Here is a 23,259-nt window from a genome sequence, read left to right on the forward strand (position 1 = left end):
AATTGGCTTTGTGCCCTCTTTGAACCCCTTCATGACCCTCCCCTGCAAACACCCTCCTTTATGACCCACCATTTCAAAACCTCCCCCCCAACAAACCTCATTTCCTCCCCCCTCCACTCAACCCCCCCCCCAAACATGCAGCAGCCCCCTCAGGCTCCACATCTCTCATGCCCCAGCCCTTTTGGCACTGTCCCTGGCACTTACTGGGCAGGAACCAGAGAGTGTTGGGTGGGTAGATACCCACAAGGTTCGGCACTGACGCAGATCCTGTTGAGCTACTCACCTGCGATTCTCTGGCCCTGCCATCAGGCCTGCCCTGCCAGTTAATATGGCACAAAACAAATGGGTGGCATAAATAATGAAGTCAGAGTCAGAATAATTGGTCTTTTTTACTGTTGGCTTCTGCAGCAAGAAGCACCCCATGCTCTTGCCTCCACCAAGGGACTTAATCCCCAGATGGGACAATTCTGCTGGATGGCTATTGGAAGGAGCTAATTAATTCCTGTGAGGGTCTCATGTTTCACTGCAGTGGTGAATTGTCAAGTCACAGTTGTTACCCTGGGGTTGGGGGGGCCACGCTGGATTGAGCAGTTGGCAGAGATGCAGTTGGCAGGATTGCACTGGATCAATGAACTCATACTTAGGAGAGCAACTATTGCAAGGGCTTGAGCATGGACAGCATGTTTGCAAGTTGCTGACATACATTGGCTACAGCAGTTGTGAGTTCTCAAACTGGGCTTTCCAAAATTTCCACAATGTATTCGGAGGGGTGATGTAAATACAAATAAAAATATTTCTCAATAGTTTAAATGTTGGAAAACAGGACCGGGTGGAAAAGACAGGACCTTAAAGAAGACAGAAAATTCCTCTTGATGGTGAATAATAGATGCAGTCCAGAGAACAATCATTATATGAGAACAATGAGTAGATGGCTGCAAATAACACATAAAGTTAAATGAGAATAAATTTAGAACTAATTGTAATAAATTTGAGAATAATTAAGATGTGAAGATGCCGGTGTTGGACTGAGGTGGGTACAGTAAGACGCCTTGCAATACCAGGTTAAAGTCCAACAGGTTTATTCAGTATCACGAGCTTTTGGAGCATTGCTCCTTCATCAGGTGATCACCTGATAAAGGAGCAGCATTCTAAAAGCTCATGACACCAAATAAACCTGTAGGACTTTATCCTGGTGTTGTGAGAATAATTAAGAGCGAGGACTGATGATAACAACGGCAGGAGGTGTGGCAGGTAATGGTGACATATTCTGCATATAGAAAATGAATCCCCACAAGTGTTTTCCCATTTCCCCTTTGCTACCTCAGTAGAGGACATGGGCACCCTGTTAAACCTACTACAATTAGTCAATTTTTCCAAAGTCCCTCTGGCATTTCTTCTAATGTGCCATGGATGAATTGGAGAATCAACACAGAAATATCACCACAAAAATCTATACTATAGAACCATAGAACATTACAGCAGAGAAACAGGCCTTTTGGCCCTTCTAGGCTGTGCCAAACCATTTTTCTGCCTACGCCCATTGACCTGCACCTGGACCATATCCCTCCACACCTCTCTCATCCATGTACCTGTCCAAGTTTTTCTTAAATGTTAAAAGTGAGCCTGCATTTACCACTTAATCTAGCAGCTCATTCCACACTCCCACCACACTCTGTGTGAAGCCCCCTGCTAATATTTTTGTTAAACTGTTCCCCCTTCACCCATGTCCTCTAGTTTTTTTTCTCTCTGTGGAAAAAGCCTGCTTGCACTCTATCTATACCTATCATAATTTTATACAACTCTATCAAATCTCCCCTCATTATTCTACGTTCCAGGGAATAAAGTCCTAACCTAATCAATCTCTCCCTGTAACTCAGTTTCTCAAGTCCCGGCAACATCCTCGTGAACCTTCTCTGCACTCTTTCAACCTTATTAATAACCTTCCTGTAATTAGGTGACCAAAACTGCAAACAATACTTTAAATTCGGCCTCACCAATGTCTTTTACAACCTCACCATAACATTCCAACTCTTATACTCTATACTTTGATTTATAAAGGCCAATGTACCAAAAGCACTCTTTATGACCTTATCTATTTGTGATGCCACTTTTAGGGAATTATGGATCTGTATCCCAGATCCCTCTGTTCTATTACACGCTTCAGTGTCCTACCATTTACCTTGCATGTTCTACCTTGGTTGTCCTTCCAAAGTGCAATACCTCACACTTGTCCACATTAAACTCCATCTGCCATTTTTCAGCCCATTTTTCTAGCTGGTCCAAATCCCTCTGCAAGATTTGAAAACCTTTCTCACTGTCTGCTACACCTCCAATTTTTGTATCATCAGCAAATTTGCTGATCCAATTTACCACACTATCATCCAGAGCGTTGATATAGATGACAAACAACAATGGGCCCAGCACTGACCCCTGTGGCACACTATTAGTCACAGGCCTCCACTCAGAGAAGCAATCCTCCACTACCGCTCTCTGGCTTCTTCTATTGAGCCAATGTCTAATCCAATTTACTACCTCTCCATGTATACTTAGCGACTGGACCTTTCTAACTAACTTCTCATGCGGGACCTTGTCAGAGGCCTTACTGAAGTCCATGTAGATAATGTCCACTGCCTTCCCTTGGTCCACTTTCCTGGTAACCTCCTCGAAAAACTCTAAAATATGACCTACTATGCACAAAGCCATGTTGACTCTCCCTAATAAGGCCCTGTCCATCCAAATATTTGTAGATCCTAGCTCTTAGTACTCCTTCCAATAATTTACCTACTACTGACGTCAAACTTACCGGCCCATAATTTCCCGGATTACTTTTTGAGTAACGGAACAATGTGAGCTATCCTCCAATCATCCGGCACTTCATCCATGGATACTGACATTTTAAATATATCTGCCAGAGCCCCTGAACTTTCAACACTATTGCTATCAAATTATCAGTTCTGCATGTCACAGGGTTACACCGAGCAATATTCCTGTATATCTCATATTAGAGTTATCATATAATACAGCACATTGCAATGAAGCATAATAACCATATCAATAGCTGGTCTTCGACGGGCTTGTTGTCATGATGGAAATTTAAAATTTCAATTTATTACCAACCAGTGATTGCGGGGCATGAAAATTCAGATTTTTGAACATCATTGCAGATAAGGCTAAAAAAAAATATTTGTGATATACATTTGAATAGTTGCTCTTGGTTCCATTTTGCAATGTAAGGGTTGATTAATTGTTTTGTAGTGAATTTCCTGGATGATTAATATCGGAAAAACAGAACTTGAAGGTGAATTTCATGATCATCTTTGCCCAAGATCCAGTATACTCAAATGTGCACTATCACTTTGAAATAAGATGCTGCAGTAGTTTTTTGTAAATGTTTACACAGAACTCTTACCCATAGCTGACATTATTCCATAATAAGATTTGATGGGTCATTAGTTACGATAACTTTGAAGCCTGATAGTGGTAAGTTGACTTGAGCTCCGTATTTCTTCCAACACTGTCTGTTGTAATTTAATTCTTAATTTCGTGCACACAGCAAAAAAAGGTTGGGCAGCATTTTCTGGCCTCACTCACCCCGAAACTGGAATATCTTGCCCGAAGTCAATGGACTTTCCATGGTACACCTGCGATGATTTCTGTGGTGGGTGGCATGGTAAAATATGGCTTCTGTTGTGTAAGGACATTGTGATGGTATAGAATAGCATATTTATAAGATGCTAAAAAAAATCACAAGTGATGGGTGTTTGTACAATTAATTTACTAAGAATCCAGAGTTTTCCATGTTACAGCTGTGGGCTTTTATAAGGCCAAAGCAAGATGGATTGTTCCACCACCAGCTACTTCACACAGAAACTAATAGCTTTTGGAGGAAAAGGAAATCCCTTTGTCATGCATTATACAGCATTGTATATACAAGAATCCAACTGTGAAACAAAATGCGTGAAAGAAATGGACAAACAACGTGAAGATATCTCACATTACTCAAATAACATACTTGAAAAAAAAGTTGTGTAGTCGGGAACATGGAAATTCAACTTTGATCGAAGCTTAAAATAAAAAAAAGTGAACAAATTGATTACACTTTAGATTTTTGGAGATTATTAATTAGAATTATCCAATATACATTGCATAATACCTCCTTGTATATATAGAACTGGGTGTTTTTAATTTGGGCAGAAATGTACCACTTCCATAAATCCCAAAGGAAAAACTCAATTCAGAAAGTATTTTAAAATAAGACTGTTGCAACACCTTCTTCTGCATGACTCTTCTGCATACATAGAAATGCATTCAAGGAGGATTTTAGCAAGGAAATACACAAGATCGAAAAAATGAATGCCAAACAAAAATGTATTAGGGTTATTAATAAAACTTATATATCACACTATTACAAGGACATTTTCTTTTTTAAGCAGTTGGCAGCCAGTAAAGAAATATAAATAAATAAATAAAATTACCTGACTCACTCATCTCCACAACATTTTACCATCAAGATATATATATATACATTACATTGATGAAGCGCCAAATAGGTTCTGCATTTAACAGGGACACACTTAGCAATATTCCTACATATCTCACTTAACATTATCAAACAATGGTTACTCCATATTGCTTATGAACATATAGAAATTAATTTAGAAATAAATGGTTTAAATAAGTGCTAAATTTTTCACACAGCTAAAATTTCAGTCTGACTGATAACAGTTCCCTCATTTCAATTACATGGAGTTGAAAAACAAGATCCTATTTTGGCTAACTGAATAACAGAGTGGTACATGCATTTGTTACCAGGGTATGTCAAAATTTAGCCACTAAGTCTAACTATGATCTAATCTTCCTCCTCATCTTCTTCATCGCTGTCCTTCATTGTAATCCCTTGGAGACCACCACCTTCAGAAACTGATGCTGTGGCTTCTTCTACTGTCAGTCTGTTCCGAATTGTCTCATAAGTCTTACTGTTCAAGGTTGAATCCAGTACTCCCTGCAGCCGGAAGTCTCGATAAGCTTTCTACAAGAGTCCAAAGATATAAGACTTGACTTCTATTAACTGCCAGAAGCATTATATATTAAGAATGATTTTTTTACTGATAATTTTTTTGGACAATGTGCAATAATTTTGAAGTCTCACTTTTCAATTATCTTCACACAGTAAACTTAATCTTAAGCATTGCATATTTTAAATGTTATAAAACATGCTAATAGATTTTCCAATACAGAACATAAGTCCTAAAGATGTTTCTCACTGGATGTTAAAAATGTGAGTGTATTAATTTTAAATACCTGAGTTAATATTAAACCTAAACAAAGTGTGCCCTTTCTTACCCCTGCTTCATACTAATTTGAAAGGTTATCTCCTGTGTTACCAGGGGTGTTGGAAAGAGTTTTAATGTTCCTACCTGTACACATCCACAACCTACCTATAAGTTAGGCAGGATACAAATCTAAATATTAACACTTATTATGCAAAACATTGTGTTTCTAAGGATAATCTAATTTACCTTGGCACATTTTTCACTATGTAATATTAGAAATAGGAAAAGGAAATATTTGAGCCCATCATGCAACTATCCAGAGAAGTTTTGAGCATAGATGAAATATATTACTTCTTCCAATGACAAGATTTCCAGCACATTTCTATGAAATGTTTGCATCAGGGGTGGAAAATGGACGACTTGCTTCCAGCTCTCTGTTTCAGTTTTTGAACCCTAACTCCCAATGGTAGGCCTACTCCATTTGGTTTCATTAATGAGCAGGATTGGCTGTTCAATCATTAACATTTCACTCAGTACGACAGACTTGTCTCCACTCATGTACTGAGTAGAGTTTGTGATAGCCGACTGCAATTCCATTGCCTGGGACTTTATCTTGCAGTTGTCTTGATTCTAAATCAAGCTCAAAGACGACAGTCATGAGTTAGTCATTAGACAACTGACAAGTATATTCTCAGCCCTGACAACTGGTCAGCAGATTCCACAAATTCTGCACAAGGAACAGGTGAGAATCACAATGTATCATGAAATCTGTGAGCACATTCTTGTCTACAGTGGGGGCACATACTATAAGAAATTAAATGGTGCTTCCACCAGCTGGACTCTGGAATATCAGTAGCAGTTACTTGTCATTATGTATTTTAATTAAGGTAACACCAAGTGCTGGATATACAAATACATCTTTTCATATCCACTTTTCAAGTATTGCCATCAAACACTTCCATCCAATGTCTCAGTTTCTTCATCTACTGAGTGATCAATATCTGCATTTAGCAGTATTGAAGGATCTATGCGAGTAGTTTGTGATATACCATCTTGAATGGCTGAGAAATCCAAGTGTCATACCACCCCCAATCTACTCACTGTCATCTGTTTAATTCAGGTCTTCGTAGAAAGGGAAATAGTTATGATTCTCCTTTCAGTGGGATGAAACTCTCTGCCCTGCCACATTTTACCCACAAATATAGCTTTTCCTCATTGACGATCGAGAGACTAATGTGCCCTTAGGCCTTCTCAGAATGGTCAACATTACTCTGTCCAGTTGGCATCCATCAGGTCCCCAGATATTGAAAAGATTCAACAATTGCGATAGATACCCAGAGTATCTTTCAATTAATACCCATTTTTCTCAGTGGCTTTGTTTAATGTATCCTAAGAAATACAGTTCATCCTCAACTCCTCTAATTCCCCAGGGAACAGTGCATGTTATGGGGACATTTTTAGGAAGAGAAAACAAAAGTAAATATACTGGTAAAGGTTAGGAAGAAAAGACCTCACCTTGAGGCTGATTCAATACCTTGTTCCTGCCACACCAAAGTATGGTCTGTATTTTAGAACTTAGGGATTGCTGGCCTTTATTTAAAAGAGTTTAATACTTTACCTTTTATTAATAGGGGATTTGAGTATAAGAGCCGAGGGGTTGTGCTGCAACTGTACGGGGCCTTGGTGAGACCACATTTGGAATATTGTGTGCAGTTCTGGTCACCTCACTATAAGAAGGACATGGAAGCATTGGAGAGAGTGCAGAGGAGGTTTACCAGGATGCTGCCTGGTTTGGAGGGTAGGTCTTATGAGAAAAGGTTGAGGGAGCTGGGGCTTTTCTCATTAGAGCGGAGGAGAATGAGAGGCGACTTACTAGAGGTTTATAAGATGATGAGGGGGATAGATAGAGTGAACATTCAGAGACTATTTCCTCGGGTAGATGTAGCTGTTACTAGGGGGCATAACTATAAGTTCATGGTGGGAGATATAGGAGGGATGTCCAAGGTAGATTCTTTACTCAGAGAGTAGTTGAGGTGTGGAATGCACTGCCTGCTGTGATAGTGGAGTCGGACACTTTAGGAGCTTTCAAGCGATTACTGGGTAGGCACATGGAACACACCAGCATGATAGGGAGTGGGATAGCTTGATCTTGGGTTCGGACATAGCTTGGCACAACATCGAGGGCCAAAGGGCCTGTACTGTGCTGTACTGTTCTATATTCTAATACTGAACCCAAATTATGTTTGAATTTAAGCAGGCATGGGCTCTGAAAGATTTAGCAGTGTGTGACCTTGCAATTTTGTGCTAGTATTTGTTATTTTCTCCTTTTAGTTTTAAGTTTAAATCAGTCTCACTGTACCCCCATCAATAGTTAAACTGAGCCAGTTGTGTCAGCTTTTCCTAGTAGTATTATCCAGCAGCCTAGCCAAGAACTGGTGAAGCTAGGGGAAAAGGATTCTTGAGTATCAGTTAAGGCTGAATTTGGTTCTGGTTGGACATCACAAATCTTCAATGAGATATTTAGTAGGAATAACCTTTGCAGAGTCTTTTGTTTTGAAATTGCACCATATGATATTAACACTTAATCCATTAATGGGTTAATATGAAATTCTCTGATGAAGACATTACAGCTGGGATTCTCCCAGAACAAAACTAAGTGCTCTTTGGGTGGGAAAATTGAGAAATTTCCTGCCCATTTATTAGGCTTACTTACCTGAATGGCCTCCCCATTGCCGGGTTCCCAATTATTGGCCTCTGATCGCTGGCCTCCTGGAACTGCCCCAGTTGCCGGCCTTCCCTACCTCACCCCCCCGCTCCCCAATTGCCAACTTACTGGATCCCCGACACCTATGCCAGCCCTAATCTCCCACACAGACCAGCCCTGATCTCCACCCACCCCTGCTGGCCAGCCCTGACGCCCTCCACCTGCTGATGGGCAGCCCCAAACATAAGAAATAGGAGCAGGAGTAGGCCATCCAGCCCTTCGAGCCTGCCCCGCCATTCAATAAGATCATGGCTGATCTGTCGCTGCTCAGTTCCACTTTCCCGCTCTCTCCCCATAACCCTTAATCCCCTCTCCTATCAAAAACCCATCAACCCGCGTCTTAAAAATATTTAGCGAGGCAGCCTCCACCACTTCAACGGGCAGAGAATTCCAGAGATTCACCACCCTTTGAGTGAAGAAGTTCCTCCTCAACTCCATTCTAAACCGCCGAAACAGTATCAATCCCATGACCTTGCCTGACCCACACACCGGCGATGGGCAATCCCGATTGCCCTCCACCCTCCCTCTCTCACTGATCCCACTTGCAAAGTGGCAGTGGCCCCAATTGCACACCCCCCCCCCCCCCCCAAGTATGCCCTGCTCCCTCTCGCCCTGTCTGGTGGATAGTGCCAAGATGCCTGGTGGACAGTGCCAGTGCGCCCCTTCGGCTGTACCAAGATGCCAAGCTGCCACTGCCCAAGGGGCACCCCCTTTCGCCTGACCTCTTTTTGGGGGGGGGCCTCAATGGCCTCTGTCCCCACCAACGGGGTGAAGATGTCTGTTTCCCGTTATGGACAGCAGTTGCAAATGCCACTGGTGGGAACCAGACCTAGAGGGCCTGGAGAATACTATCCCGTGCCCACTAATCATATGAAAATTTAAATTTCCATCTGATATTCAGCTCTATGCTGATTTCTGGTGTAGAGTTGACTATGCTAAAAAAAAAAGTGCCTGGGAGACTCACGACTGGTTGGACGTCGGTTGCGAATCTCACGAAAGGCCCCCCCCAACCCCACTGTTGTCTCCCGGCCCATTCTACTGCTCGAGCAGTGCAGTGGGCTAGGAGAACCCGGCATACATACTTATTTGAAATAAGCTAAACCCCAATATTATAATTGAATTGAGTACAATAATTTTTAATATTGCTCAGTAATTTTAACCTATTTGTCAGTTAACACTGACCTTGAAACATTTGTTTCAATTCATTAAAAATGATGAAATGATATAGTAGTGGTGAATGAGAGAGCAAATGGTTTTACAATAACTGGAGTGTCATGCCCTAAAACACAAAGCATTATTGTGAGGACAACTTATTTGTGATCGCATTACATTTTTATTAACTGGCATTATACAACTTTTATGGATGTTTTGAAGAAGAAAATTCTGCAATTCTATCCAACGATCTGTGAACTTATAAATTAATTATTTTGATTATTATATATTGGTTTACTCAATTTGTACGTTTTGAAAGCTGGAGATAAACAGGTTTCAGGTTGAATACTGGACATACTGCAGCAGATTGGAATTCAAGAATGTGTAGTCATGACTTTTTGCATATTTGTCAGGCTGTAATCTAATAGCTGTTTGGTTAGCAAGTAATTTGTGTTGTTGTTCACTAGGGAGAGGGACATCAACAGTGATGAATAAGGACTACAATGTAAAACAGCTTAGGAATAGCTCTATTTATAAAGTGTGGCTTTTTGCCTTGTAGGAAAGTCATTCAGCACATGCATGGATTGGGGTTTACTGACCCCAGGCTGATTGCTCCAGGCTGATTGGTCCTGTAGTGTTGTCATTCACTTCTGAGCATTCAGCATGCCTTTTAACAGTCCACTCTCGATGTCTATTTCATTAACTATAGATTCAATTACCGCCAGTCTGCCTACTTCCATCTGAATTCTACGCTCCTTGAACCCCACAGTTTCCTCACACTGCAGTCAACAGAAAAGTAGCAAGTCAGAAAGCGAAGATGATAAATAGAAGGGAATAGGAAACAGAAAAGAGAAACGCAGAGCAAACCAAAGGAGAGAGTTAAGACAGAGCAGGGAAAGGAAGAATCAAAAGAAAGAGAGAAGCACAAGAAAGGGAGAAGAAAAGAGAGGTGTGCATTAAAGGTGAACCAAATGGAAAAGGAGAAAAGCTTCACCCCAGAAAAGGAATAAGTAAAGCAGGAAAAAAAGGAAGAAAGGATAAGGGAAGGAGAGGAGAGAGAAAGGAAGAAAGAGAAGAGATACATATTGGAGAGTGGAGAATCACACACAGGAAAAGGAAGAGAGAAATAGAAGAGAAGATGCAGAAGGAAAGAATGAGACAGGTTAGAGATGTAGAGAGAAGGCCATGAGTTGAGTAGTTGGATGGACAGTGGAAAGGACTTGGCACAATAAATAAGTGAGAGAGAGAGATAGAAGGAAAAAGAAATACATGTAACAGGTAGGAGGTGATAGGAAGTAGAGAAATGGAAGGGGAATGAAAGAGCTGCTTACTTTAAAATTAAACTTTCCAGTGGTTAAATAACGTAACCTGACCTTTGCCAAGTATGCATAATGTACATTACAATTGTACATTTCATGTTCATATCATGATACAATGCGCAGGGGATTGAATCCTTCATGGCGCGGGGGATTGAATATAGAGGTAGGGAGGTCTTGCTGCGGCTGTATAGGGCATTGGTGAGGCCGCAGCTGGAGTACTGTGTGCAGTTTTGGGCGCCGTACTTACCAAGGATATTTTGGCCTTGGAGGGAGTGCAGAGGAGGTTTACTAGGCTGATGCCGGAGTTGAGGGGGTTGAGCTATGAGGAGAGGCTGAATAGATTAGGCTTGTACTCGTTAGAGTTTAGAAGAATGAGGGGAGATCTCATTGAGACGTATAAGATGATGAATGGGATGGATAGGATAGAGGTGGAGAGACTCTTCCCGCTCAGAAAGGTTAGTAGGACTAGGGGGCACAGCCTCAAGATTAAGGGGGGGGGGCGGTTTAGAACAGAGTTGAGGAGGAACTTCTTCACTCAAAGGGTGGTGAATCTCTGGAATTCTCTGCCCATTGAAGTGGTGGAGGCTACCTTGCTAAATATTTTTAAGACGCAGGTCGATGGGTTTTTGATAAGAGAGGGGATTAAGGGTTATGGGGAGAGGGCAGGAATGTGGAACTGAGCCACGACAGATCAGCCATGATCTTATTGAATGGCGGGGCAGGCTCGAAGGGCTAGATGGCCTACTCCTGCTCCTATTTCTTATGTTCTTAAGCTCAGAAATTTCTGCTGGAAACACACATACGAATTTACTACAGTGATAACTCTTTCATCGGTCAATGGGATAGAGTCAGAAAATATTGGATCTTTGCAGAGTTGCGGAGACTCCAGTGAGCTTTAAGAATGGCAGATGGGATCCTGAATTGGAAGCCCTGTCTCCACTTTTTTGCAGATTGTATTTTTGCTGGTAACAGAAGCGGGTGAGTTGTGAAGTGCACAGACACAAATTATGAATTGATTGGATCATTTAGCCTCAGTTCACAGGAGATGGAGATCTGATTTTCACTACAGGAGTGGCCTCAACCCACAGTGTGCATTCCTGCACCCTATGTTGGAGATGGAAATTCTCATGGAAGGCATATACACTATGTAGAACTGTCAAGCCCTCAAGGCATTTAAATCCCCTGGCCCTTAGATTTTGAAAAGACCTCCCTGGGTCTGTGACAGTGAAACAAATCTGTTCTAGTTGTTTCAGTAGATGTTTGTTGACATAAATCCAAGGACGATCATTATAGCCTTATTACTGTTTGACTGCTTCCATAACCTGACATTATTACAATAGGGGTCTGTAAGTTCAGCTTGACTGACTGCTGCACAAGGTTACTGATGTGGGGTTCTGTATAGAAGTGTTTGTTTATATAAGGGATGAAGTACTTCAGATGATTTAACTGTATTGAACTTGCTTTAATGAATGAGAATTTTTTTTAATTTAGTGAAGTATATAATAGATACTTAGAACGTTATGTTGTTTTATCTTAGTATGTTCCTGCCTCCATATATTGTGGATACTAGTTCATTTGGCAGTGAGAGTGCAAGAGCTAAGAGTGACAGATGGGGAGTCATGAGTTGACATGAGTTAGCATAGGGGCTATTGGAAGTGTCGGTGATGAGTTGTGGTCATGAGTTGGCACTAAGTTGACACAGGGGCAATAAAGAGCCATGTGGTGGGTAGAGGGGCATGGGTTTTCATGGATAGTAAGAAGAACCTTTGAGGGTGGGGGGCATAGAATAGGCATGGCAAATTTGTTGTGCTCAAGAGGGTGCGAGGAGTGAGGGCTACAAGGACTAATATTTGATAAGACAACTGGGATGAAATCCCAGAAAACAGAGGCAGGTGTTTTAATCAGCCCACCTCAGCACGTGACTGCCCCCATCCCATCTGCATCCCAGGGCAGCAGGCCAAACTCTGTCACACACTTGGCTGTCAGGAGCGAAAAGCCATTCACAGGCAGCACAGTGGCACAATGGTTAGCATTGTTGCCTCACAGGGCCAGGGACTGGAGTTCAATTCCAGCCTTGGGCAACTGTCTGCATGGAGTTTGCACATTCTCCCCATGCCTGTGTGGGTGCTCCAGTTTCCTCCCACAGTCCAAAGATGTGCAGGTTAGGTGGATTGGTCATGCTAAATTGCCTCTTAGCGTCAGAAGATTAGAAGAATAAATACATGGGGTTATGGGAATAGGGCCTGGGTGGGATTGTGGTTAGCGCAGTCTCAATGGGCCGAGTGGCCTCCTTCTGCACTCCAGGGATTCTATGATTCTCTTTTTTCCCCGAGGGTGGCGTGCGGATCCAGGAAATTTTTTGTCTCCAGTTATTCTCCTCTCAGATGAAAACCTAACCTGCTATCATTGAATCAAACTCACATATAGTCATTTAGCCTACATACTTTTGTGAAATTTATGATAAAGCAAAACTAGTAGAAATAACAACTACAAAGCATGTTATTAAGCTACCATGAACACATGCAGGGTTACAAGAGTTGCATATTTTGTCACTGTCACAGGCTGAAACAATTTATTTGGCATACTTCAATCATTTGTTTTCCGTGTGCCACTATTTTCCTGTATGTGTATACATGTATATGTTCTTATTTATGATGTTTACTACACTTCATGTACTTTAACATTTCATTGAACCATATAATTTTTATAATTTCCTTTCACTATTCAGGAACATTTCTTTCCAATGGTTCAGGCTTTTGTTTCTATAGTGATGCCAGAGATCCAGCTGGGTGTACAAACTACTATCTACAAAACATTGCTGGAATTTCTACATGAGCATCATAAGCAGTAGGATTGTAACTAACTTTTAGAAAAGAAGCTGGAGTGGGCCAGTTAGTCCCTCAAGCTTGTTCATTTGTTTGTTGAAGATCCCAAGATAATTACGGATGAAGATGGCATTTTGGTGCATTTTAGTTTATCCATCCAGAGATAAATTACTGCCTTCATCCCAGTTGCTTTAAAAGTTATAAGGCCCTCTAGCACTCACCTGTTATTTCCCAACCACCCTCATGGCATTTTCTACCCTCCATGCCAAATTGTTGCTAACCCATGCCCGCCAACCCCATTGTGCCTCTTCCGTCCATAGCCACTTCCCTAATGTCCACCATTGGGTGACCTCAGGAACCATGTGGAAATGAAAAAAATTAAACTCTAACAACCTAACTCTAAGACATTTGATAGTGAAAAAACTACATTCACAAATTCATTCAAAACTTTTAAAACTCATGTGGTTAGTCACTTATAATAAATGAACATTTATTCAATAGCTACATCAAAGGCAATTAGTTTTTTACCAATCTTTTTAAACTGTCAATCCTGCTGAGGTAACTGTGGCTTTTAAACTCAGCCGAGCATTCATAATGATAGCCACTGGGGAAATATCAACAAAATACCCCGATTGAAACATGATAGTTAAGGCTTTTGGACTGTCTAAACTGGAGTCTGTTTGAACTCAGCAGAGTCCAAATGGCCCTGCTGAGTTTGTGTCCCACCTGCGCAAGACATGCCCCTCCCAGTAAAGCATTGGATTTGTTGAAATGGGATGTGGATTGCTACATCCAACTTCCACCCACCATTTTTGAAGGTCTGCGGAGTTTTCCTGACTTTGCAAAAATACGGCTTAGAGATTTAAGATAATTGGCAAAGGAACCATAGAGGAAATGAGGTTTTTTTGTACATAGACTGTTGTTATGATCTAGAATACCAAAATGGCGGTGAAAGCAGAGTCAAGAGAAAGTTTCAGATGGGGATTGATATGTATACTTGAAAAGTAAATACTTGTAGGGTTATGGGGAGAGTGCAGGAGAGTGGACCTAAATGGAAAGCTGCTTCAAAGTGCCAACAAAGGTTTGATAGGCTGAATAATCTGCTTTTAAGTTGCACTACTCTATGATTACTGCTTGTGGACATTGAAGCTATCTGTAACACCCTGTATTGTCACTCCAACTAAGATCAGACAGCTCAGTCAGCACATGTGGCAAATCAAACATTGGACCTTTTGGTTTTTATTGCTCAGTCACCATAGAACCATTGGAAAGTGGGGAACTGCATCTTATCCCTTTAAGTTGAGTTAAAAGGATTAAAACTGCTGGCCTATAGTCAGCAATAAGAATTCCAGTTTGTGTGTCAAGAATATTTAAATTTACTGCAAGTAAGCCCCTAAAGAATCCTGAAGGATTAATTTGTTATGCTGGCACAAAATAGTTAAGCGGCAAAAACTGGCACAAGTTTCTCTTTTGTTTTTCATCTTTAATTAAAACATGAAAACAACTAATGGCTTATGGTTGAATTGTGTCTGTGTTGCTTCCAAGCCTCTACCATTTGAAATGTAAGACAGGTTTACCAGATTAGTAAAACTGAGGCATGATGCTGTGGAGATATATTCGGTATCACAAAAGTCATTTATTTGCTACATTTATCAAAAGAGCTTTCTCACCTTGACAAGCCTGATGAGGATTTTTAGCTGGTAGATGTGAAGCTGTAGGTCCATACGATCCGTTAGCCAGGTGCAGATCACATTCATGGAACTAGTATACCATTGCTGAAAGAAAAAGCAACATTCTCCAGCATAAGAATTACAGTGTCGAGATATGTGTTTAAGGAGTCTCAGTATTACAGCAAATGGGTGAATGAATACATTGACGGACCTCTCCAGGAATTGTATTCCAGGCACAAAACATTTTAAATTAAAGAACTGAGGTAACAAGGCAATTAACGCTAGCCACTTCTGCAGTTTCTTCAATTACATGAATTGTTGTGTAAGATTTGTATTCAGCTATCCCAATAACACAAGCAAACTACTCCAGTCACTTTGAAAGAAGGAAAAGAAATTTTATTAATATAACACCTTTTATGACCCCAGGACATCTCAAAGTGCTTTACAGTCAATGAAGCTGTGGGGTTACCACAATAATGCAAGATACATGGAGGCCAACTTGTGCATGGCAAAGTGTTACAAACCACAACCAGATAATGGCCAAATCAACTGTTTTTTAAAAAAAGTAATGTTGGTTGCTCGAGGAACACTATTACAGGAATACGATCACACAAACTATTTTGGTTGTGTTCTACCTAAAACTGGGACAAATGATAGTGTAGCATAACCTCAGTATCCCAGATTCAGACATTCAGGCCACTTCGTTGCAAATACTGTTATATTGTTTCACAACAGCTTCCCACAATGGATCAATGCACTGAGCCCTATCAACCAGCAACGTTCTATGTTTAATTTCCTTTTCTGTGCATAATTAGAAGGTCTTAGCTGGGGCGACGGTGGGACTGATACCAATTGGCCTAATCATCCATTGGGAGGCAAAGAAAACAGTCTGCTCGAGCTACTGATCCTGGCTTCTGTCCAGCATCAATGTTGGAAATCTGTGGGTATTGGGTAAGGACAGGATCAGGTTTGTTGTTACCTTCCAAATTCAAATGCTGTTGGCATTTAAATTGCGACTTCACACTTGAAGAATGGGCACTTCAGCGTGCTTAAAAAAACTGCTTAAATGGAACTGCAACAGAATGACATTAGAAGAAGAGCAATTTCAGTTGATCTGCTTATATTTTCCTCTGAGGGCTGCTGATTCACATAATGAACTCCCTCATTTGTTGAGAGGATCAGTCTGTAGTTGTAACACTGAAGAGTGCAGCTCCAGTTGGGGTGCCCACCAAACAAAACAAAGTAAGTTTTTCATTTGTCTCCAATCTGCAGCTTTTGGATGCAGGGAAGTATTTCTCCACACGGGTTTGCAGCCCATAATAAATTACAATCACACACAATATTGAAATTAACAGCATTGAAATCTTCCACTTTTGTTTCTCCTGGCAACAAGGTATTACAACATTTAACCAAAACATGCTTAGAAAATTACTAATAAATAAAACCTACGTTTTTCAGATCTGTAACGACATTTGTAGGGCAGGATTTTATGGCCTCAATTGTCCACAAACCGTAAAATCCCACCCGAGGTCAACAGACTTTTCCATAGTCCGCCCCTCGCCTACTCCGATTCCCATCGCCTATTCGCCTACTCCGATTCCCATGGCGGATGGGGCGGTAAAACCCCAGCCTATATAACGTCAACATATTTGGCATTATTGGGTTGCTGCCTCATTGTGGTGACATTGCATGAGTGCAGCTGCTTTCAGTTTAGGAACAATCAGATCAAAGTTACTGTTCATTGTAATGAAACTACTGTGAATTTTCTGAACATCAATGGGAATCATCTTGTATCATCTGCCTCCAAAGAAAATACTGTGTTAGTGTGAGTATATACAGGATTCATACTGGCTTCCAAGAGCTGCCTGTCAGTTCATGAGGAGTACTTTAGCAGTGCTTTGTTACTTTCAGTTCATTGCTACTGAAATGCATTGGAAGTACTAAACTGCTCATTGAGATAAATAATCTCACAACACATTTACTTTCTAAAGTTCTTTGGTGTTGATGTGTTACAGAGCACTCAGGAAGTCTGAGTTCCTGTGGCAATATGCACATTGTGGCCCAGAGCTATGGACAGTGATGGCAGCGGCTCCAAATTGCTTTCCCTCACATGACTAACCAGACACCTCTCCTGCTCTTACCACCTGCCATAGGCATGAGTTGGCAGGATTTGTCGGTGGATTATCAGCCTGTTTGGCCATGTTATAAACACACCTTCTTTGGCCATCAGAGGGACTTGAGCCTGGAGCTTCTGATACAGAGGCAGAGGTGTCACCTAATGCACCAGAGAACCTCTTGAAATGCTTTAGTCAGGATCAATCATTCTGTCCTACATTGTAGTTCTGGGCCACAATGTAATAGTGTATGTTGCCACAGGAACTCGTACTTCCTGAGTGCTCTGCACCACCAAAGAACTTTAGAAAGTAAATATGTTGTGAGATTATTTATCTCAATGAGCTCAATATTGTACTTCTAGTACACGTCAGTAGCAACGAGCAGAGGAAACCATCCTATTTTGGAAGCTTTGCAGCAATGTACAAATTGGCAAATTATCTCATTAAATTATTCTGCTGCATACTTCAATCATATAATTCTAGATGAAAATCTTTGCTAATTCTTCCATAAATTTAAGAAATACACATATAAAATGAGCACCAAAACATTCAAAATGGTGGGTGGTTTGTACGTGCAGGTAAAGGTACCAAGGACTCATTCCCGAAATAGGAGATAGGCCTTTTGCTTATGTTAAGATACAGTCCATCGGCAATTTTAGGAACTCCTCAAATTTGGGCCACCCTGAAAATGTGGAACATCAGCATCAGGCTGAGGGCATTCAGGATAACTATATCTACACGTGGCCCAACATTTAGCCACTTAATGCCAGCCCGCCAACCATTAAATGGCTTTGGGGCAGCCCGTATTGGTGGGATTGTGCTCTCCACCAACTCATTGGTTGGGGGGGTGGTGGTGGGCAAGAAATACCAGTCTCCAAAAAAAATCATCCCATAATCCAAGCAGAGGCAGGTGTAAGTATCAAGATATTTGGCATTTGATCTCTACAAGGTAGAAGTCAGTTCTTCAGCCAACAACAGCACCTCCTCATCAGCAGATTTGATGGCAATGTTAGAATTGATGTTGTCCAAGGGTGCTAAACATGGTTCTCCCTGGCATGATATCACAATGGATAAGTAGAAGAGGCAGATTGCAAGAACTGCCTCAGTTGATAAAGGGATTGAACCCACATGCTGTGCACCACACTCTAAGGAGTTGAGCTACCTAGGCCCCCAGCTCTTCACTGGGGAAGCCAAATGCAGCCCAGAAGTGTGAGCCCATGTTTCCACTTGCTTGTCATTTTAATTCTCCATCTTTCCCTCAAGTTCTTAGGCTCTATCCTCAGTCTCCTGTTGCATTCAATGAAGCTCATGGGACAGCACCTCATTTTCTGATTTTTAGTCTTCTGAACTCAACATTAAGTTCAATAATAAACTATATCCCCATTCTGTTCCTTTTGCCTTTGCAAATTTTGATTTTTACGCATTTTTCTCTTTTTTTTGGCTTTCAGTAGCGTGATTCTCCTGGCCTGCTGTTAGCACAGTGGGCCAGTAGATATCAGTGGGGGCATGTAGCAGAATTCATGTCCAGTGTCTCCCAGGCCCTTTTTTAAAACATATTCAGCTTGCATCAGAAATTAGGCTGATCATCATATGGAAATCTTACCCAGTGGCACAGTAGTTAGCTCTGCTGACTCACAGTGCCAGGGACCCAGATGTGATTCCAGCCTCGGGTCAATGTCTGTGTGGAGTTTGCACATTCTCCCTGTGTCTGCGTAGGTTTTCTCTGGTGTTCTGGTTTCCTCCAACCCTCCAAAGATGTGTGGGTTAGGTTGATTGGTCGTGTTAAATTGACCCTTAGTGTCAGGGAGATGTGTGGGGTTACGGGAATAGGGCTTGGGTTAGGGTTAAGGCTAAGGGGGGGACTGTGGTCAGTACAGACTCGATTGGGCGAATGGTCTCCTTCTATACTGTAGGGATTCTACGATGATATCATTAGCAAACTCGGGACAGTACCAGAACAGTATCGGGGTCACCAACCACTCTAGGAGCGGTTCCCACCAGTGGAGATCATATATGATCTGCATAAACGGGGACCAGGTGTGATCATCCCACTGATGGGCACAGAAGCCATGAAGGCCCCCACCAAGAGGCTGGGTAGTACCAGCCTGGCAGTGCCAGCCTGGCACGTTGGCACTGTCCACTGGGCAGTATCAAGGGGGCAGGGCCTGAGGGGGGCAAGGCCTACTTGGGGGGTGGGGTCGATCAGTGGTGGTGGGGCAACCTGCTCCTCCCTCTGCATCAGGGATCAGGGTGGTTGAGAGGGAGGGGGACCATTGGGGCCGGGCATGGGAAGGAGTGGTCAGGCTGGCCATGGGAGGGGGTGCAGTCTGGCTGGACATGGGGTTGGAGGGTCACACAGGACTGCGATTGGGACGGGTAGGGGTCACTGAGACCATCGATCAGAGAGGGGGTTCACAGGAAATACCGATCAGGGGGTTTGGGGATGACATCAGGAGGCCAAAGAGGGTGGGGGGGGGAGGGGAACGTACATGTGCCATTCTCCCCACTGACAGATTGGCACAGTGGTCTTCTCAACACGCTGATTCTGGCCTCTTGGGTGGGATTAGGCTGGATTAGTTCTTTACTTTTCGCATTACCACTCCCTTTGGCCTTGTCCCGCCAACAAGAAACAGAAATCCTGTCCCAGGGACCTGTTGGCCAGAGATCTGCAGCTGTGCATTGCTTGGCAGTGTTGGCAAGTGTCGTGGTTCCTGCCAGCAATGTTCCCACATAAAGCCTAGGCTCGCTGAGGGACTGAGGCCAAAGCTGAGAGATGGCAGGATGGAGCTCAAGGGGTCACAGTGGGGGTGGGCGGAATGTGCTCAGCAGCAAGGTCATAGGGTGTTGGCTTTCAGGCCTCTCCTCTTTTGTTGCTGGGTCCATTTATCAGGCACTGAAATCCTTTGAGTGAAGGACTTTCCCAGAGATTTACATTTTCAGCTTTCTATATGGCGACTCCCCTGTCTGCCGCTGGATCAATGTGAGGCAATGGCATAATGAGGCTATTATGTGTGCATTAATTGCCCACTTCAGGGCCTCAATGAAATGGGCAGGAAGGTCATTTGCACCCTGGACTTTGTCAGGGCAGAGGTGGAAAGGCCACAGGTCCCCAGCCTCTATCCTTCTGTCCAACTAAACATGACCATACATACCTCAGAGGAAGGCATTAAATCTTGCCGTTAGAGTTCTATTGTGGTTAGAATTTTAACCACAATTCTCAACATGGGCGTTTCTGAATTTTGGCTGTGATGTTAGGAGGTACTGAGTGAAGGGTAAGCAGTTTCTCAGGGGTAGAGAAGGAAAATTAGCAGGGTCTTCACTGCAATTGCTTTTGTGCTATATCTAGTGGCCAGCTGTAGAGTTATATTGAAATGCTCAGACATGTTGGGTGGGATCTTATGGCTTTGCTTCATCCAAAACCGTAATATCCCACCTGAGGTCAATGGACCTTCCCACTGTCCACCCCTTGCCCACTCTGATTCTCATGGCAGGTGGGCGGTAAAATTCCGGTGGGTAAATAATGTACTGGAATCTAAAAGATAGAGTAAAAATGGGAAGTCAAAATATGCATGGGTACATAGGCAATAGCATTTCAATTGTCCCACCACAATCTATAAGTGATGGAATTACTATCAACAGTGCTATCAAATGGCACTTGCTTAGGAATAAACTGCTCACTGACACTGTGCTTGGGTTCCACCACAGTCATGCAGCTTCTGACCTCATTATAATCTTCATCCAAACATGGACACAAGAGCTGTCCTCAAAAGATTAAGTGAGAGTGATTGCCCTTAATACTAAAGCAGCATTTGACTGAGTGTGGCATCCTTGCAAAACTGGAGTTGATGGGAATCATGGGGGAAACTCTCCATTGGTTGGAATCATAATCTAGCACAAAATAAGATGGTTGTGGGAGGTCAGTCATCTCAGTCCAAAGACATAACTGCAGGAGTCCCTCAGGGTAGTATTTTAGGCACAACCATTTTCAGTTGCTTCATCAATGACCTACATTTCATCATAAGGTCAGAAGTGGGGTGTTCGCTGACGACTGCACAATGTCATTCGTGAACCTTCACATACTGAAGCAATTCATGGCTAAATGCAACAGGACTGGACAATATCCAGGCTTGGGCTGACAAGTGGCAAGTAACATTCGCACCATACAAGTGCCGGGCTATGACCATCTCCAAATAGGGAAGATCTAACCATCACACCTTGACATTCAATGGCATTACCATCACCGATTACCCCACTATCAACACCCTGGGGGTTACCACTGACCAGAAATTGAACTGGACAAGCTGTATAAATACTGTGGCTACAAGAACGGGTCAGAGTCTAGGAATCCCGTGGTGGGTAATGCACTTCCCTATTCCCCAAAGCCTGTCCACAATCCACAAGGCACAAGTCAGGAATATGACGGAATTCCCCCCAATTTCCTGGATGAACGCAGCTCCAACAACATTCAAGAAACTTGACACCATCCAGGTCAAAACACCCACTTGATTGTTTATGGATTGGGTGCCATTCACTCCTTCCACCACCAATGTACAGTGACAGCAGTGTGTACCATATACAAGATGCACTGCAGGAACTCATGAAGGCATCTTAGCCAGCACCTTCCTAACCCACGATCAGTACCATTTGTAAGGACAAGGACAAGGGCCTGGGAACACCACCACCTGGAGATTTTTGGCCAAGCCATTCAATCACTACCTGACTTGGAAATATATTGCTGCTCCTACTATCACTGGGTCAAAATCCTGGAACTTCCTTTCTAACAGCACTATGGATGTACTTACATCACATGGACTGCAGCAGTTCAAGAAGGCAGCTCAATGCCACCTTCTCAGTTAGGGATGGACAATGAATGCTGGCATAGCCAGGAATGTCTATATTTCTTGAATGAATAAAAAAAAATCAGCAGAAGTGTAAAAGAAAGCATAAGAAAAACTGGGCAAGAAGTGGGCACGCAATTAATTAAAATGCATTCCTCAGAACTTTAACCTGCTGATTGAATTCCATTCTGAATGTCCAAGTGATTTTTTTTCTATGATTGCCTAGGCAGCGTGATGGCACAGTGATTAGCACTGCTGCCTCACAGCACCAGGGACTGGGGTTCAATTGCAGCCTTGGGTCACTGTTCGTGTGGAGTCTGCACGCTCCCCCTGAGTCTCCGTGGTTTTCCTCCGGGTGCTCTGGTTTCTTCCCACATTCCAAAGATGTGTGGGCTAGGTTGATTGGCCATGCTAAGTTGCCCCTTAGTATCAGGAGATTAGCAGGGTAAATGGGGTTATGGGGATTTGGGCTTGGGTGGGATTGTTGTAGGTGCAGGCTTGATGGGCCGAATGGTCCCTTTCTGCACTGTAGTGATTCTGTGATTACTCCGAACATTGATGTTGAGTAAAGAAGTTGCTGCTAATATCTCACGAAGGCCTGGTTTAGCATTCTGCTTTACCTATCCAGAGCCTTTAACAAATTCCATGTTGGATTGGGTCTGCCTTCATCATCATTTGTACACTGAATTTTGAAGGAGTTTTTTTTGCACATTTTCACCCTTCCACATTTGGTTTCCTAATGCTGCAACAAAGCTCTGCAGCCAGTCTCTATCCCCTGTGAGGCAGAAGCTTCAACTGCTTTATGAATGGCAGTGAGGTCTTAGGCAATTCCTGCAAATATCCCTTAGTTCTGGTAGGACTGGGGTCAAGGCACAAAAGTGTGATAGGTGAGAATGCTGCTGTACCTTTCCGTGGTGCTAGAGTGAGAGCTGTGTTTTGGTGCTCCTAAACAAGTTGAGACATTTGCTGCCAGTGACTCCACTTACACACATATGACAGAAGTAAAGATGATAAATTATGATGCATTGCAAATTAAAAATGCTTCATTACTGTCACATCTCTTCCCCTCGTCATGCTTGGTGATGCTACTGACAAGATGCTCCTGGGGATCTAGCTGCATTCATTTCAAATTTAACCATGAATTTCCATTTTTGTCTTCTGAGTAAGAAAGTTATGGAAAGAGAGATGGCCCATTGCAAAAGACATGCATTTTTGTCAATGGGTTGAATGCAATCACACTGAGGGATTGTGGTCAGAATAGATAGGTCGGGGGATGGGGGATGGTGATGGCATAGTTGTATTTT

General features: G+C 42.5%; 1 protein-coding gene across 10 annotated transcripts in view; it reads right to left on the minus strand.

The window, feature by feature from the left end:
- Window positions 1–3,769: 3,769 nt before the first annotated feature.
- The window catches only part of cadpsa (Ca2+-dependent activator protein for secretion a), a 513,784-nt gene continuing 494,294 nt past the window's right edge, over window positions 3,770–23,259 (minus strand). For all 10 annotated transcript variants that reach the window (XM_080183112.1, XM_080183098.1, XM_080183090.1 and 7 more), the window contains 2 exons: window positions 15,004–15,108; window positions 3,770–5,029 (listed from right to left, as the gene is read on the minus strand). In XM_080183112.1, the coding sequence (XP_080039238.1) occupies window positions 4,850–5,029; window positions 15,004–15,108 (285 nt within the window). In that variant the 3' untranslated portion in view covers window positions 3,770–4,849. The remainder of the gene's footprint in view (window positions 5,030–15,003; window positions 15,109–23,259) is intronic.

The sequence above is a fragment of the Carcharhinus amblyrhynchos genome, chromosome 3 (genome assembly GCF_965287045.1).
Source record: "Carcharhinus amblyrhynchos chromosome 3, sCarAmb.v2.hapA, whole genome shotgun sequence".
In the NCBI taxonomy this organism is placed as follows: Eukaryota; Metazoa; Chordata; class Chondrichthyes; order Carcharhiniformes; family Carcharhinidae; genus Carcharhinus; species Carcharhinus amblyrhynchos.